Raw genomic sequence first — 16,926 nt, 5'->3', positions numbered from 1 at the left:
CCACCACAATCTGCTAATGACAAATGTAATTTTGAAAACCTGAAAAACCTCAAGAGTGAAATGCATTCTGTTCTTCTTTACATACTGTCACCAGAGGAATGCCAAAGTCTAGTTAGTTACCCACTTGGCAACTCGTTACCTGTGTTGAGATGGCACAAATTTCACATGGGACACAATTTGAAGGTTATTGGATTTGGGCAGGTTGTAACTAGCACAAATATTGGATTGTGATGTTTGATAGTGGAGAAAAAGCAGCTTAACTTCTGCATGCTATGTTAAATTTTTGTGGCTAGTAATGAAAACATCCTTTCTGAAATGATAACAGTATAGCGCTCTTTAATTTCAAAGCAAGAGCAGTTGGCTTAGAATAAATGAGAAGTCTGAACATGTAACCCAAGAATATTATTTTTACAGAATCAAAGATTTCTTTCATGGGATTGTATCATGGGTCTAAGTTACTGTCACTTCTTTCTGTCGCATTCTTTTGATTCATGAGATCTGTCGTCTTTGTTGCTGAATGATCGCTGGGTTTGTATCTATACAGGCAGTAAGATTCTTTCAAGATACTAAAAAAAGCAGGGGGGTGGGGGTGGGGAAGGGTGGGTGTTAAGTATTGAATGATACAGTCTTTTGGAACTTATGTACAGAGGGAAAGTGACCAGTAAGATGATATAAATTACCACCCCCCTGATGACATTTCTTTACCTCTGCTCCACAGTGTGTTTTCCATATGCAAACTTATGTGATGGGCTATATTCAACATTCATGGTACTATTCAACTTGCTTATGTAGGGATGTTCTTGCTGTATAGCCCTGTTATGGGAATCCTGTAGGAGCATTGAAGTTTATTCTTGTTGATTCATTGAGGAAAGAGTGTGTCATTAACTTCTTCCTGAAAGAAAGGCAGGTCTCAGTAATCCTCTGGAGAGGAAGCTGGAGTCTGGGGCACTGGTGTCATAAGGTAGAAACTGTTTGTTTTTAAAAGTCCTACCCATAATTTGAAAAATGTTTTGGCTGATCCGTATTGCCAGTTGCTTGCCATCAAATGATTTATGTTTATTCCTTTCCACAGAGAGGCAAAAGTGCACTGCAATAGCAAGAATTTCTTCGAGCTGTTTCCTGGCCTTGGAGGCATTGCATCTGTCAAGTGCAATGCTAGTGGCAATAAAGTCAGCATCCTTGTTAGCAAGGTGAGGCAAAGGTCTTCACTTACTGCCCTAGGACCTGACCATCAGTTAATAGACTGGTGCAGTTCAAGGAGATTACTGAAGACACAAAATTCACGACTCAGAAATAAACCTACGTGTTCTATGCAGCTTATTGGGTCTTGAAATGTCATGTCCAAGCATGTAACTAAACACTAAAATTAAGGCATGTTGAGGTTTTGTACATTTGGCAAGAACAGCCCAGAAAAGGAGGCAGTATTTTAGTTAGAAAAGCTACTTTGTAGCATTTCAAAGAAATCAAAGGTTAACTTACTAGAATACAAAAACAGCAAGAAATTTTCTGATATTTCTTCCAAAGAATATTCTTGTGTGATTACCAGGAGACAAAACTGAGAGTGTGAATCAGATGAGATAAACATACCTTTTTTTCTTTTTGACTGCGTGCTTCAGCAACTTTTGTTTTCCCTTCTTGTAGGCGGATGGGAACATTGATTCCAAGATCTGTTTCTATGATGTTGAAATGGACAAAGTTACACTCTTTGATTTCAAGGCTGAACAGGGAAATGGTAGAGAGAAGCTTTCTTCTGGACAAAGCATTGACAAGTAAGAAGCTTTTATTTTGAGAAGTATTACTTGTGGATTTAAGATAGGAATTTGCCCTCTGAAGACAAGCAACACCGTGATACTGACATTCCTCTGACTTTGTGTAGTAGCTTGTATGAATTTAATTATTTTCTTTCTAAAGAATTAATTAAAACTGGTGCATTGTATGCCAATCAGCCTGCATCCCTGTCTCTTCCAGTATGTGAACTAGGGAGTGTCAAACGAAAGTATCAGAAAGCAAGCTCAAAATAAGCAGGAGGCAGTGGTTCTTCAGACAAGATGCAGCTGAGCTAAGGAACTTCTTGCCAAAGGAAGTTAGAGATGATAAAGGAAGGGTTCATGGAGGTATTGGACAAATTCATAGGAGAGAAATGCAGTGAGAGTTATTGGATATGTGGAAGCCATATCTGGCTCAAGAGGTCTCTGAGAGGAGGATGATTGGGTGTTGGGGGGGTATGTGTAGAGGTATTACATGACTGGAATCAGGATCCGGGTCTTAAAATAAAGGAAAATCTTGGAAAGCTCCTCTTCCATGAAGAGTTTATGGGGTAGGCAATGAAAAGAGGACATTCTGAAGCTCCTCCTAGGAAAAAAGTTAATTTTTAAGTCCAATACAGGGTGTTTTTGTATGGATAAAAAGTAATGAAATATCTATTTAGAACTGACAGCTTTGTTTTCATACCAGCTGCTCTGTGGCGAATACATTAGAAATCCTTATAGCAAGGCAGCAAAATGCAGTGAACTAGGAATTCTCATGGAAGTATGGTGGAATGTTAGGGTACAAATTCCCATCTAGTTTTACAACAATTTTTCTGACTGACAATTTTTCTTAAGAAAAAACAGCATTAGAATAGAGGGTGGTTTGGTTTTTTTAGCAACTATCTGCTGTAGGTATTACAAGCAAAAAAGGCTTTACTCTCCTTACCACTGAAAACCAGAAGAAACTACCCAGCTCATCAAAAACTAAGGACAGTGCAAATTTGGGGCCTTACATCTTGGTCGGTTATAATGAGTAGCGAGGAAGTTGTTTTCAAGTGTAGTATCTTGTGTAGCCCAACAGAGGCCACCACAAGCTAGTAATGCTGTTTCTCTGATATTTAAATGCTAGATGGTGTCAGTGTGAATAATCCATTTATCTGTGCTTCATTTTAGAGTATCTTGAAATTGGAATGAGTAAACTCACCAGAAAATAATAATAATCTACACTTCTTCCCCTTCTCTCTCTCCCCTCCTGAGGCAGAATCTAAATACTTGCAATTTTTTTACACAAATACTGTTTTTCAGTTTGTGAGTAATTTATTTTGAATTCAGTGGATAGGACATTGTGTATTTCTGCATCTCTTTGAATCTTTCTATTAATTTGCCTTCCAGTCCTCCTCCAATTCTCCTCACAAAGTCCACCCTTCAGTGGTGACGGTAAATGAGAAAAATATTTTAATGATATCTCTGGTTTGTCTGTTGTTTTTTTTTAAATTTGACACCTATTTATATTCTGTATTTTTTCATAAGAATTCTAAGCCATTGCTAAAATAGTGTGATTCTGTATGTCTAGAGTCTTAACGTGGCCAGCACTGAAGTAGTATTTTAATGCCCAAAGGAGGCAGTAAAATGTTTCTTATTTAAACTGCTGCTGGAGAGTGGCTTTCCTAAGGCTGCAGGGGTTGTCCTTGTGCTTAATGTGCTATTTCACAGTTCCTTGGAATTATTCGTGCACAGTATGAAGTTCAAGCACAGTACTGAGGAAACAGAATGAACTGTGGCATATCTAGAGACTGAAGTCCCCCAGCAGCAGGTCAGGTTCAGCTGCAACTCTGGAGTTTCCCTCAGCACTGAAGTTCAGCAGTTCAAAGCATCAGTCATGCTGCAAGCCCAGGTTTGCTGAACTCGCAGTGAAGAGAGATCTGTTGCCTGAGAATATAAACTGATTTCTTATTTCCCCCCCCATCGGTTTAACCACAATTGTCTAGTTGTCATCTCTTATAACTGCTGCTTAGCTGGATTTGAATGTGAGACATACATACTAGAAACTCTCTTTACTGCTTATCTAAATGCACATCAGTGTACTCAAGCTATCTTTAACCTGGCTGGGTGTTTCTAGCAGTGCTGGCAATAAGCACCTTCGGGCAGGTTGTGAAACCCACAAGAAGACAGAGCTGAGGTAGTCCCCGTGTTACAGTAGCTATACCGGTAGCAGTTGCTAAGGTAGATCATTTGAAGGATGTTCTGGTATTTCTGTGGGACATGTAATCTCAGTGGAGGCAGATTTTGGGTGCCTATTTGTATTTGTGGCAATATCAGCTTTTTTTTCTACTGAAATGCTTTATGTCCTGTAGTCATGGTTAATGTATACAGAACAAACTAAAAGTGGCATTGCCACATACAAAGTGTTAGGCGGTAGAAAGGTGTATATGGTTAATGTTACGATGCAGGGGTACTGGTATAGATAACTGATCATCATCTGAAAATGATCCCTTGGTTAGTCCTTTATTTACCTTCATGCACTGAATGGGCTGGAATGACTTTGTTTCCCTTTCTACAATTTTTTTCTTGTCTTTTGGTAGGTCTGTTGTGCAGTATCCAGAGTTGCACAGCCACATCCCTGCTTGCCATTTCTGGGACCAGAGTGAACCAAGACTTTTTGTATGTGAAGCAATTCTTGAAACAGGCCTACAGTCTCCAGACCAGAAGAAAAAACAGACTGAGAGCACAGTATGGTCTTTTTGTTTTACCTTGCTTTACATGGAGTTCTCCCTGTCCAAGTAATAAATCATTGGTCCTTCATTAAGAATGTGGGAGTAGATAGTATACATTATCTTGTACAAAAATGAGTAGTGAAACTATGTATTTGGTGTTTGTGGCTTCAGGCAGTCACTGTACATTAGCCTGCTGTTTTAGCCCTCGCTTGAATACAATGACAGAGAAAGAGGTAATTTCTTTACCTATGCTAGAATTTTGAAGATGATCATAATGCAAGCTTGTATCTAGACTAAATTTTTTCAGGTGACATTAATGGGTGAATTGATAATCTAGAGGTTTGATACTTATTTTAAAAAAATAATGCAGATTTTATATCTGGAGTCCACTTTTAGCAGCAAGAATTAATTTGTTAGAATAACAGGGATCCTACTGTTAAGGTGAACAGTGCAGTACACTCTTCCCGCCCAGTTCTTACCATCTTCTGCTTTGCTGGACAGACATTGTACATCTTTATGGTACTTCCAAAATTGTCTTCTATGGTCGTTTTTACATTAGAAAAAAAATACATATTTATTTATCAGAAATGATCTAATAAAAGATTTCTTTCATCAGACCAACAATGCTTCCATGTTTCCCCTGCTAATGTGCTTGTAGTGGTCCTTACCATTTTGTCTGTACAGAACTGCCTCTCCTTCATAAATATTCCATTGACTTGAAATGTCCATATTGATTTAAAGTTTTCTGATTAGTTAAACCTCTTCCAATTAGAGACAGAAAGCTCTTTGTTTCTTTTGTTAGTTGAAACAACTTTAGAAAAATCATGGGAAGTTCAAGGTAGAAAGGAGGACTGGAATAGGGATGCCTAGGGTCTTCTAGCAAAGAGAACGCTTCAACCTAATATTCCTACTCTAAACAAGTAAAAATGTTTGGCTTCTACATAAAGTTGAAAAATAAAAAGATATAAAAGGAGTGCAACTTACTTTTTGGTCCTTATTCAACAAAACTTTTAACTGTATCCTTATTCTTTAAGAAATAAGAAGTCTGATTAACTTTTTTTAGAAATAAATGCTTCATTTTGACTTGAGTCAGGTCAATATTTAAGCTGTTACAGAAGCTATTTGTAAATGGCTAGTATATTCACTGGGAACTTAAAACAGTCAGTGAGCTGCTGAAATTATAATAGAAATAATATAGTATTAAAAAAAAAAATTAAAACAGTTGGGAGTATTTCTTTGACCTGAGTCAGATCTGTCAGACTTTTAGAGTAGCAGTCTGTGGCCAGGGACTTCCCTCTTTATGGTTGGTGAAGCTGGTTCCTAGGAATACAGTCTGTAATGTAGAATGAGTTGTTGGCTACTCACTATAGGGAGGAAGCGTGCAGCTCTGCCCTCTTCAGCAGGTGTGTGCATGTGAATGTATATGTCATATTATTTTCAAGAGAAGGTTCTGCCAATTGAGTATGGAAAATAAAAACAAAATGAAAGAAGGATATTGCAGCATAAAACCAAAACAATGCTTTGCTTCCTTTTCCAGATGGATGTTTGGATTATATCGTTCTTCAGTACTGAAGAGCATGGCCTTTTGCTTCAGGACAGTTTTCCATTGCCTTCATCCTACCAGGTTCTTCTGGGCATAGAGGTGCCACATTATTACTTTGCAAAAAAGGTGAGGAAATCTTTCACAATTCCTTCCCTTCCCATAAATTCTGACTTTTTACTGCATAGGGATCAAATTTAACCAAATTGAGTCTGGGGTAAATAGAGAAACTCCAATGGCAGTTGCTGCATCACACGTAGAAATGACATAAAGATGATTCTAATGCAGGTGTACTTGGCAGTATTGTAGAAATTGTACTGAATTGGCTTTTCATGGGTACTGCAATCTGCATGCCATGTATAAGTAAAGGAGACACAGTAATTACCAGGAAATGCAACTAAAAAAAGGGATGTGAAAAAAAATCTCTTTCTACTTTATGTAGTCACTGTGCCTATTGCAAGTAAGGGGGTGTGTGTGTCAACTTTACATAGGCCATAAGACGGGGAGGTTTCCTACTAGCTTCAGCAGAAGCAACACATTTCCTTGTTGGAATGGAGCTTAATCCCCACAGAATATCAAAGACAGCAAGAATACTCATCTTGCACTATCACCAAATGGCTATGTGCTACAAATACCAGGAATGCATGCTTTAACTTCTTAAACTTGAATATGAATCCAAAATTGTTTGCATCTTCGGTAAATAATACCATGCGTAATTCCATGCATACTGGAAGAAATGAAGCCTATTACCTACAGATTGGTTTTCTGGTTAAGCTCTGACCCGAGTTTCTTAGCGCTTGTTAAGATGATGATTTGCACTGCTCCCTTGTACGGGGTGCTTAACGGAGTCTGTTTATTCTACCAAGGCATTTATTTTTGTAAAATCTGCAGGAACTTAATGTTAATGAGACCTCTAATACTCAAAATCTTCTGAATAAGACCAATGTGATCATGTAAATTTAATTTCGTATACTTTAGGAGCAGTGTTAAACAGGGAGAATGTATCTAAATGTTTTTCTGCTTGATATATTTAGATTGAGAGCAGTACTTTGCAATTTAGCCCCTTCCAAAGAGCTGACTGTTGTCACTCTTCCTGTGCAGATCTAGCTTTCAGAGTTGCACTCCATTTTACTTTCCTTTTTCCCTTAATCTGAAAGGTCAAGGGCGATCTGCTGCATTGTCTAATCTTTCTTTTAACACTTCCCCCATCATGTCTCATGCTATTTTACTTTGATGTTATGTCTCTTGTTTTTCTTTTTTTTTTAAACTCTGTATGGATTATTGCTGCCATTAGTTGTTTTTTCGGAGGGGATGTATCTATAAACCTGTAAGTATCTGCATTATTTTCCTCCTCTTCCTTCATTCTCTGCTTTTCAGTCTTCTGTTTCTATTTTCTTCCCTCTGTAGATTACTGTATCTTAGTGACTAACTTGTTATATAATAATTCATTTTGGAAACATGATTTAGTGTATGAACAGAGTCTGCTTTAAATATAGCAAATTGAGTTGATGCAACAAGTCAGTTTTGACCAAGTTTCATTCCAGGGTTTCTCCTTATTCATTACAATTGTCTTTTCTGTCCTGGTTCCAGAAATTCCCCAAACTGTAGTCAAATGCATTCACACTTCTGTCTTTTACTGTATCTAATACTTTCATTGTATAATAATATAATATTATTTTTTAATTGGCTTCTGTAAACCTTAATATTTAGCTATCTCATCTAACTATACAATTAAGGTAGAGTATATGTGAAATTTGGTGTCCTTCATGACTCAGATGATCTTCCACTGTGTTTGGCTTATGCAAGTTTCCTTGCTCCACTCTAGACAGATCATTTGATATTGATGATTGACCTTATCTTTATTCTTTTTCTCAATAATGGTTAAATTGCTTTGAGCTGCCTTTCAGTGATTGGTGATTGTATGACTGAAGCTCCAGAACTGCCAATTGTATGGGGAAGGGTTGGAATCTGAGGTTTAGTGTTCATAAGCTTCACATGAAGGCAAGAATAAAAGAATTGGGCCTATGTAGTTAACTTTCAGAACAGCAGACTCATTTTTGAGAAGAGAGTGACCTTAGAGAAATGTTTATCTGAAATCTCCAGAAATCTGGGGACTTAAAATAATAGTTCCTTTTATAGTCATAATTACAATAATAATATAAAATAATAATAATAATAATTATGACTATAATAATAGGAGGCTGCCTCTCCTGTGGCATTTTACCAATCTCCAAACTATCACTGATGTACTGTGATTGTTTGTTATGATATGCTAACCTCTTCTATGACATTCCATATTTTGGGGTGTTTTCTAGGAAATTTGAAACACTGCAACTGTTGTCACTATTGATCATGGTCCTGCAGAAAAAGAAAACTTGGACTGTAGTGGAAATAACGTAATTACTTACACATACCAAGGAATAAGTTTCAACCTACTTGATACCTAAATGATAACATTTTCATTTTAGCTGGGAGAAGCTGAGAAAGGACAAGCAGAGTCTGGCTCAATAAAGGTGTCTCAGATGGTTGTGAGAAGACCCATGAGAGATTTCATTGGATTAGGAGACTGTGATAAGACTACCCGGGATGCCATGCTGAACTTCAGCTACTATCTGACTGCTGGAGACATGGATGAGGCCTTCAAATCCATCAAGCTGATAAAAAGGTATCATAAGTATTTGTATATATTTCTTTATGGGTACAGTTTATTTTCATTAGAAGTTTGTATGATGTTTTGATCCTCCTAAATTCTCCTTACATTTTTCCTGTCTGATTTCATTCTCCCTTTCATTTTTAACAAGATGAAATATCTTTATCTTACAGACATTTTAATGTATTCTCTGCTTATTCTTTGTCTACGAGATGTTACAAGCTCTATGGATTCTTTTTTACTAAATGGGAAAAAATGATTGATAACAAGCAACCTTATTCTGTGTCTGAATGGCAAAAATCTCACATTATCACTAGAAGAAAATGAACATTCACAACTTTATTTATACATCTAAAATAATCACAGTAATACCGAGTATTACAAATTCACTGACCACATAGCTGATTTTTAAATTTAAATGTACATTATTATAATATGGATATTGCAATATTAGAAGAAATAATATAATGTTTTTTAAATATTCCAATATTTTATTTTTAAAAAACCCTGCAATTAATCATAGCATATTATTTCTAGAAAATATTTTCCAGAAAGTAATGCAGGCAAATGAATACAAATCTTAGTTGGTTTTTACAAACCTACTGCTAGAAGAAACTCTTTGTCAGCTTTATGGTATTCTACCCTGATAGTCTAGAACAATGCAGTTGTTCTAAAGCATCAGTCTCTGCAGAGTGTTGCTCACCTTGAACATGGTGCAGAGCAGCAGTTGGGGTTGAGTTTCTTATTACATCAGAACTGAGTGCAGAACAGAACTCAAGAGCCAGCTTGATGATCACATTTTAATAAAGTGTGGAAAAGTATGGTGAAAATAATGGTAAAGAAGAAAAGCAGTATACTCAGCTGGGAGTAACACAACAGTCCTGAAGAACTTGTAACATTCACAGCTCATGGTCCTTCAAACCTATCAGTAACTGTGCTCAGAGTAGCATCCTTAGAGTTTTCAAACATGTCATTGCCTCTAGTTCCTGTATGCTAAGTATTTCTGCATAATAGTTTTTGACTGTTGTTTTTCTTCCTGAAAGTTACATGCACATGACTTGTGAGGCCATGTGCTTCTCAGGGTCAGGCTTTATAAACATTACGCCTAATTCCAAAGGTACTAATTATTTTCATTTCATTACCATATTAAGTTACCAGGCAGGTCTTTTTTAAATCTTATGCTTAAATCCTGTATGTGTTTCTTGTTCTCCAATTTGGGTGCTTGAGTGGCAGTTATATTCTCCAATATTCACTGTGTTATGTGCCTCGGAGCATTGTTGGGCAGAGCTTGGTGTCCTGACATAGCACTCTAATCTGAAAATGTCACAGCAAATGTTAAAGCAAGCTGGGAAGAAAAGAAATTAATTTGGGCTGAAATATCTATTCTTAATAATAATTTCCAATCATGTAAGTTAATAGTATCTGTGATTATTAGAGGGTCCAGGTAACCTTATTCTGTAGATATTTGCTGTCATTGTAACACTGAAATAGATTTTTCAGCAATATGTATTGCCTGTTCCAGCTGCATACCCTTTTCATTTTTAATGGCTTGTCTGTTTATGTGTAGGATAAGCCCAAACCTTTGTCTCAGGATAAAAAAGAAGTGTCTGAAAAATGCAACTTAATTCTTCTACATTCCCTTACTTTACAATTAGAATGATTAGAGTTGCTTTTGCTTTTTACTGTCTGGGATGTGCTGTGGCTGGGGAGCAGGTGTTGCAGCTAATGAGAAGTTCCATGAAGAGAGGTGGATGGAAGGACTAAAGATTCATTAAATTTAAACAGCTCTTAAAATCATCACTTATTCTATAGTGAGTTTTCTGCTTTCTGAGATTGCATGTTAACTCCAAAGCTATTGTCACTGGTCTCCTGTAGCTTTTTACATTATTATTAGGGAGCAGGATAACTTCATGCAGACAGAGAAAATGTGTTTGGCTGCCTCTTTTCTGTATTCTGATTGCATACACACTGTGTCTGCTACAGCTGACCCTGCTGACATGTAGCTGTGATGCTCTGTCAGGATTCTGACAATCCAACATTCTGTGCTGTACAGCAGAGGGAGAAGGCAATATAATATAATATATATAAAATTATGTGTTTTATACATATGTATATAGATGGAGCCCATCCAAATAATAATTGAGGGCCTCTGCCCACAAGAGTGAGCTTTGTGATGTCTTTCAACCCTTGGTTTTAAATTATAGCATATATTTATAGAAAACAACTCCAGTGCAGATCTCCTTGGAGATCTCTTCCCTTTCAAGTCCACTCTTTCAGCATGGTGACTCAACATAGTCATTTTCCAGGCCACGGCGAAACCGAGCGGTCAGGGTACGGCTAATGACAATGACCCGGGGTGCCATGCAGTCCTCACGCCTGTGAAGGATGTTCCATATGAGAATGGCAGCTGCCAGCGTGGCCAAAAGACAGGCTCCAATGTTCAGATAGCAAGACCAAGAGAGGTTGGTGTATGGTCCGATGCGGTAGAAAGTCACCAATCCGATAACCAGAACAAAACCTGCAAGGAGAATGTGAGAATTATTTTTAATGAGTTATTCTCTTGAATTTCTGTAGTGGCAAGATGCCATAGGTCAGCATTCATGAGTTTGTAAAGCCTTTCTATCCCTATTGTGATGTGCTGTATGTGTTTGTGAAGGCATAGTTGGGCATGATGATATATGCAAAGACTGGGTGCCTGAAATGGAGTCTTAATGTTAGGTTTCAATCTGTTCACTCTGATTAAGTTTCTTACTACCACTTAGCTGTATTTCACATTGTGTTTTTTCCCCATCCTCTTGTCTCACATGCACAGATGTCCTCTTTCTTATTCCTGTTGCCAGCACAGAAAACTGGTATACTAATGATAATAATAATGAAAATATTTTATTCAGAATATGGTACACTCATTCTGAAACTTTAAAATGTTTGTTTAAGACAGGCTGCTATTGTAAACTACAAAGATGATGAATAGCTAAGTATCTTACAGAAATAATAAAAAAAATATAGAAGCTGAAAAAAAAGGAAGGTAAAATTAAAGGGACTTTTAGGGTCCTACTTTTTCTGCACTGGAAGAAAGTGTTAGGAGGCAGGAGTAGTATCATGCCTTCAGAAGCTACCAAAGGCAAGGTTTCCATTCCCTTCCTAACTTTAAGCACGGTAGTAAGTTCCCTAAAAGGTAGGTAATATTAGAGTAATAACACTGCACTTGTCTACCATTTCCATCCAGATGTCACAATGTGATTTGCAAAAAAACTGAAAAAAAATATTTTCCACATTCTTTTTGGTAGACACCACTGATAAATAGTAATGTTATTTCAGAGATGAGGAGTGACTTTTCTAGTCATGCAGGAGGTCCATAGTAGAACAAGGGGCAGAATCCTTATCCCTTGACTCCTACTTTATATTACTAAGACTGCCCTTTCCCTGAAGAATGCATTGATAAGCACACAATTACTTTTCTGCTTTCTATTTATTGTATTAGTCTCTCTTCCTGTCCCTGTTCTCAAATAAAACTACCTTTCAGCTTAATTTATACATGTGATTAGACTGAAACAAACAAAGAGGCAAAAGTGCCTCACTAACCGAAAAAAGGTTTTCTCTATTTTCCTACACACTTCCTTAACCACCAGCATAACACAAGAAATATCATTGACAAAAGGACCCCTTCATGAAGGAAGACTAGAATAAACAAAGGCCCATAAACAACCAGAGGATTTCTAGATACCATCTTCCTAAGTTCACGGGCAAGGACAAGTCAAGAGCAAGTAAGTCCCAGTGGCTGCATGCTGTCTTCTCAGTTACCTGTGCTGCTTGTAAACACTGTTCCCACAGATATGTGGCAATGCTCAAAAATGGTGTGACACCAGGCTCTGGTTCTTGATTTTCCATGAAAGAGCACATCCTGAGTATGCATTGTATCAAGTTTCTTTCTAAAAACAGTATTAGTAATGCAGTGAAGATGGCAAAGACACAAATTATATACAGATGAAAAAAATAGAGGAGGGAAATGAAATACAAATAGGAGGAAAAAAATCAATCGCTACTTAAGTAGGCGTGACACTTTTACTGTTCTGAGAGTCAATAATGTGAAGGCTGAATCCCCCTCCTAATAAAACAAGCAATGAATGAATATTAATTGAGGAGACGTCTGGCATCCTCAGCTCTCTTGTGTCTACCTAGGAGGTGGTTTGTAACTCAGTTACTTGCTACACCTTTTGCTCCTGAAGTAGCACTGTCCCACAGGTGGCATGCACCAGAGAGGGTTTGAAGTGAGTCATCTCTTCCTAAGGATATATGAGGAGGAAATAGGTTCTTACAGGAGGAGTAGCTCTTTCCTGCTCTTTCACCACTCTGCAGTAGCCTTTGCTGTGAAAAAAGTCTAACATGGATGGGTTTTAGGCTGTTGACTCAGTTGTAAGGACAGCAATTAATAATGCCTTGATTTTGTCAGTAAGTCTAGTAGTTATTTAATGGTTCAGCTTAGTTATAAATGAACAAGTTTAATTTGGGAAAAATGTGGCCACATGGAGCACATTGAGTTGTGGAAATCACTGATCTATACAGTAATTGTTTGCTAGCACTCCCAAATTGAGTCTGCAGGCTTACTTAGGAGGCCATTTTAATGTTAGTGAAGTTGGAGATGGGATCCCAATACAGAGGTGGTCATCTAGCATTATTTCAAAGTATACAGGTTTGAAAGTTGCTTCTTGACTCCTGTTTGAAAAAATACTGAGTTACAGCTGAGGTAGTTAAGCTTGAATCTTCATTTTTTTCAGTAATCACTGTTGGATGACACACCTTATATCAGACTATGCATGCTTTTTAAAATCCTCGTCTCTTGAAGCCAGGCAGATGTTATCTATGTCCTTGGATGGACTGTTGAAGGCAAATCATGTGTCTTTGAAGGAATTAATTTTTATGTATATTCATATGCTTAGCTCATCACCATGTGAAAGTGGGAGTGTTCTCTCTTTGTGCGTTCAAAATCCTCAGTGAAGTTTGCACATGTTTTTTCAGCATTCATTACTTTTGTCCACAAAGCCACAGTTAATTGTGCTCTTCCTTTTCTCTGATGTTTCCTTGAACTGCTTTTGAATTCTCATGACTTTGCCATTTGGTGTTATCTGGGCCTTGTATGACTTTAATCTATTTCTTTATTGTTAGCAGTAATAGCATACAAGAAGATTGCAGCAGAGCTGGGAAACAAAAGAGCTTTCCCTCATTTCCAGCATCATTCTCTGAGTTCAGTTTGTCCTGTGGTAGAGAAGAAAGGGGGAGATCAGATCCTGTATTGTGGAATACATCAGGTTTTTTTAAACTCTCCTCTGAGATGGCTCGGTTCCCCATCTGTGGAACTAAGATGAAAAAACTTCTTTTCTCCTGTGCTTTGTTTTGTATTTCAGGGCTTTGGGAGCAGAGCACGCTAGCTGTAATGTGCTTAGAGAGAATATGTCTCTCTACATCTACTTTTGAGGTCTTCAGGTTTTATAATACAGATATACACTGATAGTGCTTTGCTCTTCCACAGGTTGCAGTCCACTTTTCAAAGGATGATAGATTCAATTTCCTACCTTTATGAGAAAAATGGTGAGGAAGGGAGATTGCTTGTACCTCCTGCGGCAAGTTGTGGAGCTGTTTCTTTTCCTTCTGGTTTAAAATTCATAGGAAGCAGGGTATTGAGGTACAAATCGAGAGACCCATCTTACTGATGAGTCTGGGACATGGTGAAGCTTTGTGTGGTCAGTTTTCCTTTTTGGTTTTCCTTTCAGCGCTCTTTTCCAGTTCACATACACTTTCACAGAGAGTACAAAAAGCTTTAAATAAATTAAAAAAAAAGTCTGAAGCAAGTCATAAAACCTTAAGCAGGAAGAACTTTGAAACTAAGCTGTGTGTACCAGTGACCTCTAAGGTACCAGGTACCTCTAAGGGACAGTTACAAACATTAACAGTCCACTTTACACTATCTTGCATTATTTGTTTGAGACTCTCTTGGCAGAGGGAGCTAGGTTCAGGAACACCAGTTACACAGAGTAACCATGATGCTGTGTTGTGTCTTGCAGCTTAATTTCCAGTTATTGAATTGTGATGGGTGCTTTCCCACTGCAGGTTTACAGATATTTACTCTACCATTATCTCTAGCTTAGAGAAGTAGTGGATGCTTAGAATTTCTAGAAAGTCAGAAAGAAAGTCAGGTCTGCTTATGCAAACCTGCTAGGAAAAACCTTTAGGGTTCCTGGTACGTGTGAGAGCTGTACTCCCTTGGGCATGAGCTTTGCCCCATTCTTTGCTCATTTAGCCAAGGCAGGCAGCAGTGGTCTATACATGTTCCTTTATGGCACAGCAGAAGTAAATAAATACTGTATGAATATTTTCAATATTTAAACTTTTTTTCCAAATACCCAGCTTTTAATTAAATTACTTAGCTTTTTCTTTCTTGCTTATGTATCACTTATGGCCAATTACTGTCCTAAATGGCTACACATCTCCATGCTAGACTGGCCACCTTCATGAGCTCCCTTCCATCCAATGGAGCAATTATCCACCAGGAAAAAGCACTAAGGCTTCCTTACAGGTCCCAAAATAAAACTATTTATGCTAGAAAGACTATTTCCCTTCACAGGCCCTTTGCCTTAACCCTGACCAGGTGAGCAGCCAGTCACGCAAGAGGCTTTAACTCCTTTTGCAGTTCTGTGCCAGTGTCTGAGTGGGGGGGAACTGGGAGATAGTGGGTTTGAATGCTCCCTGACTTGGCAGATAACAGGACTGAGTCACTGGAGCTTGACTGAAAGATGTAGGATCTGTTTAGAATACTTTGCTGCAGGCTAGACAGGAACTGACATTTAAGAAGAGAGAAAAACATGACAGAGGTGGGAGAGTTGGAAGCATGTTACTGTAGAGAGTTTCCATAATTAGTTTTACACTTCTGCCAGTGTAAGTGAAAAATGTCACTGTGAACAGTATTTTCCAGCATTCTTATTTCATATTAGCGTGACCTGATATTGGATTTATAAATGTAGGAACTGAAGAGCAAAAGGTGAAGAAATCGTACTCATTCAAAAAGTCTGAGTTTGCATAGGATGGTATTTAAATTTTGATGAATGTTGCTTTTGTAAAGATGATGTTGTGTGGAAACCCCCAAAGTTTGCTTGGAGAGATTTTGTCTGTAGTAACTTCATCAAAATTAGACTTCTTGAAGCAAAGAGCTCCAATGTGCTACTTTTGTTTTCCTTGCCCTTAGAGTGGTCGTCTTGTACACCAGCCAAGAATTGAGATGGAACATTTAGCAGCAAGTCTGTTCTCTAAATAACTGGGCAAACACATTCAATTCACTTATTTTTGCCAGCCTGGCCCTTTTCCTTCAGTGGTTTCTCTTTCTTGGGGAAAGCAGATTTTTTAATTTTTTTTTATTTTATTTTATTACTTTGTTATATGGATATATCTGATGAGTGGTGTCTTCCTAGTTTGGATGAAACCTTACGGATAATTATGTGTGTGCCATTTGGTTGCAAACCCTAGTGTACTGATGCAATAATACTCAGTTTCTGTAAGTAAAGAGAATGAAACTGAAGTCTGAGTAATGTTTTATTTTTACTAATGTAGCTAAAGCAGGAGTATTTTCATGATACTGGTATCTCCTGTTTTGCTTACTGCCTTCACTATGAGTATTATTAGCATTAGGAAATCTTTGACAACATTTTAATTTGTTGCCTTTGAATACTGCTAAGTATTCAATTAGTGTATCGCTTTTGTTAGAATTTAGTGTAGGAAAAATGGTGCTGGAATTCTGCTCCTACTGATGGTTGTGTAATATGGGTATAACTCAGTTGTTAATGTAAATATACCAATGCAGTATTTGGCTCTGTATTTGGAACAGTTAGAAGTACACCTATAAAAATTAACCTTGCATTAAGAATAGCTTCTATCTCCATGACTAAAACTGACTGTGGTGACTTTTCACTTTTTAGATAGATATTTGTAACATTGAGCAATGTCTGAATTTAGTAGCAGTATTCCAATACAATACCTGGAGGGAGACAGTTGGTTTCCCAGACTATTTCCCATAGCTATCTCTACTAAAAATAACCAGAAAATTGCTCTACTTGCCATCACTCTTCTTGATCTCTTAATTGCAATACAGTTTGAGGAGGGCTGCAGGTGGGAAATACTTCTTTACATTTAGTTATGAAAATATTAAACATTTTTATCTGGTTTAGTTTCATTTTGTAGCAATGACAAGACTTTTAGATGCATGGCTGAATTTCCCTGAATTAATTT

At 37.5% G+C, this 16,926-nt stretch overlaps 2 protein-coding genes across 2 annotated transcripts in view; one reads left to right on the top strand and one right to left on the bottom strand.

Annotated features, from left to right (window-relative positions):
- IFT140 (intraflagellar transport 140) overlaps positions 1-16,926 on the top strand; it is an 85,986-nt gene that overhangs the window by 25,645 nt on the left and 43,415 nt on the right. Inside the window, 5 exon segments of the mRNA XM_010568557.1 lie at positions 1,073-1,190; positions 1,642-1,769; positions 4,331-4,478; positions 6,000-6,131; positions 8,471-8,667. Coding sequence (XP_010566859.1) covers positions 1,073-1,190; positions 1,642-1,769; positions 4,331-4,478; positions 6,000-6,131; positions 8,471-8,667 — 723 coding nt within the window.
- TMEM204 (transmembrane protein 204) overlaps positions 10,926-16,926 on the bottom strand; it is a 29,095-nt gene continuing 23,094 nt past the window's right edge. The window contains exon 3 of the mRNA XM_010568556.1: positions 10,926-11,170. Within this exon, the coding sequence (XP_010566858.1) occupies positions 10,926-11,170 (245 nt within the window). The remainder of the gene's footprint in view (positions 11,171-16,926) is intronic.

The sequence above is a fragment of the Haliaeetus leucocephalus genome, unplaced genomic scaffold (assembly GCF_000737465.1).
Source record: "Haliaeetus leucocephalus isolate CR32 unplaced genomic scaffold, Haliaeetus_leucocephalus-4.0 Scaffold250, whole genome shotgun sequence".
Lineage (NCBI taxonomy): Eukaryota > Metazoa > Chordata > Aves > Accipitriformes > Accipitridae > Haliaeetus > Haliaeetus leucocephalus.
This window is presented reverse-complemented; position numbering and strand designations above follow the sequence as displayed.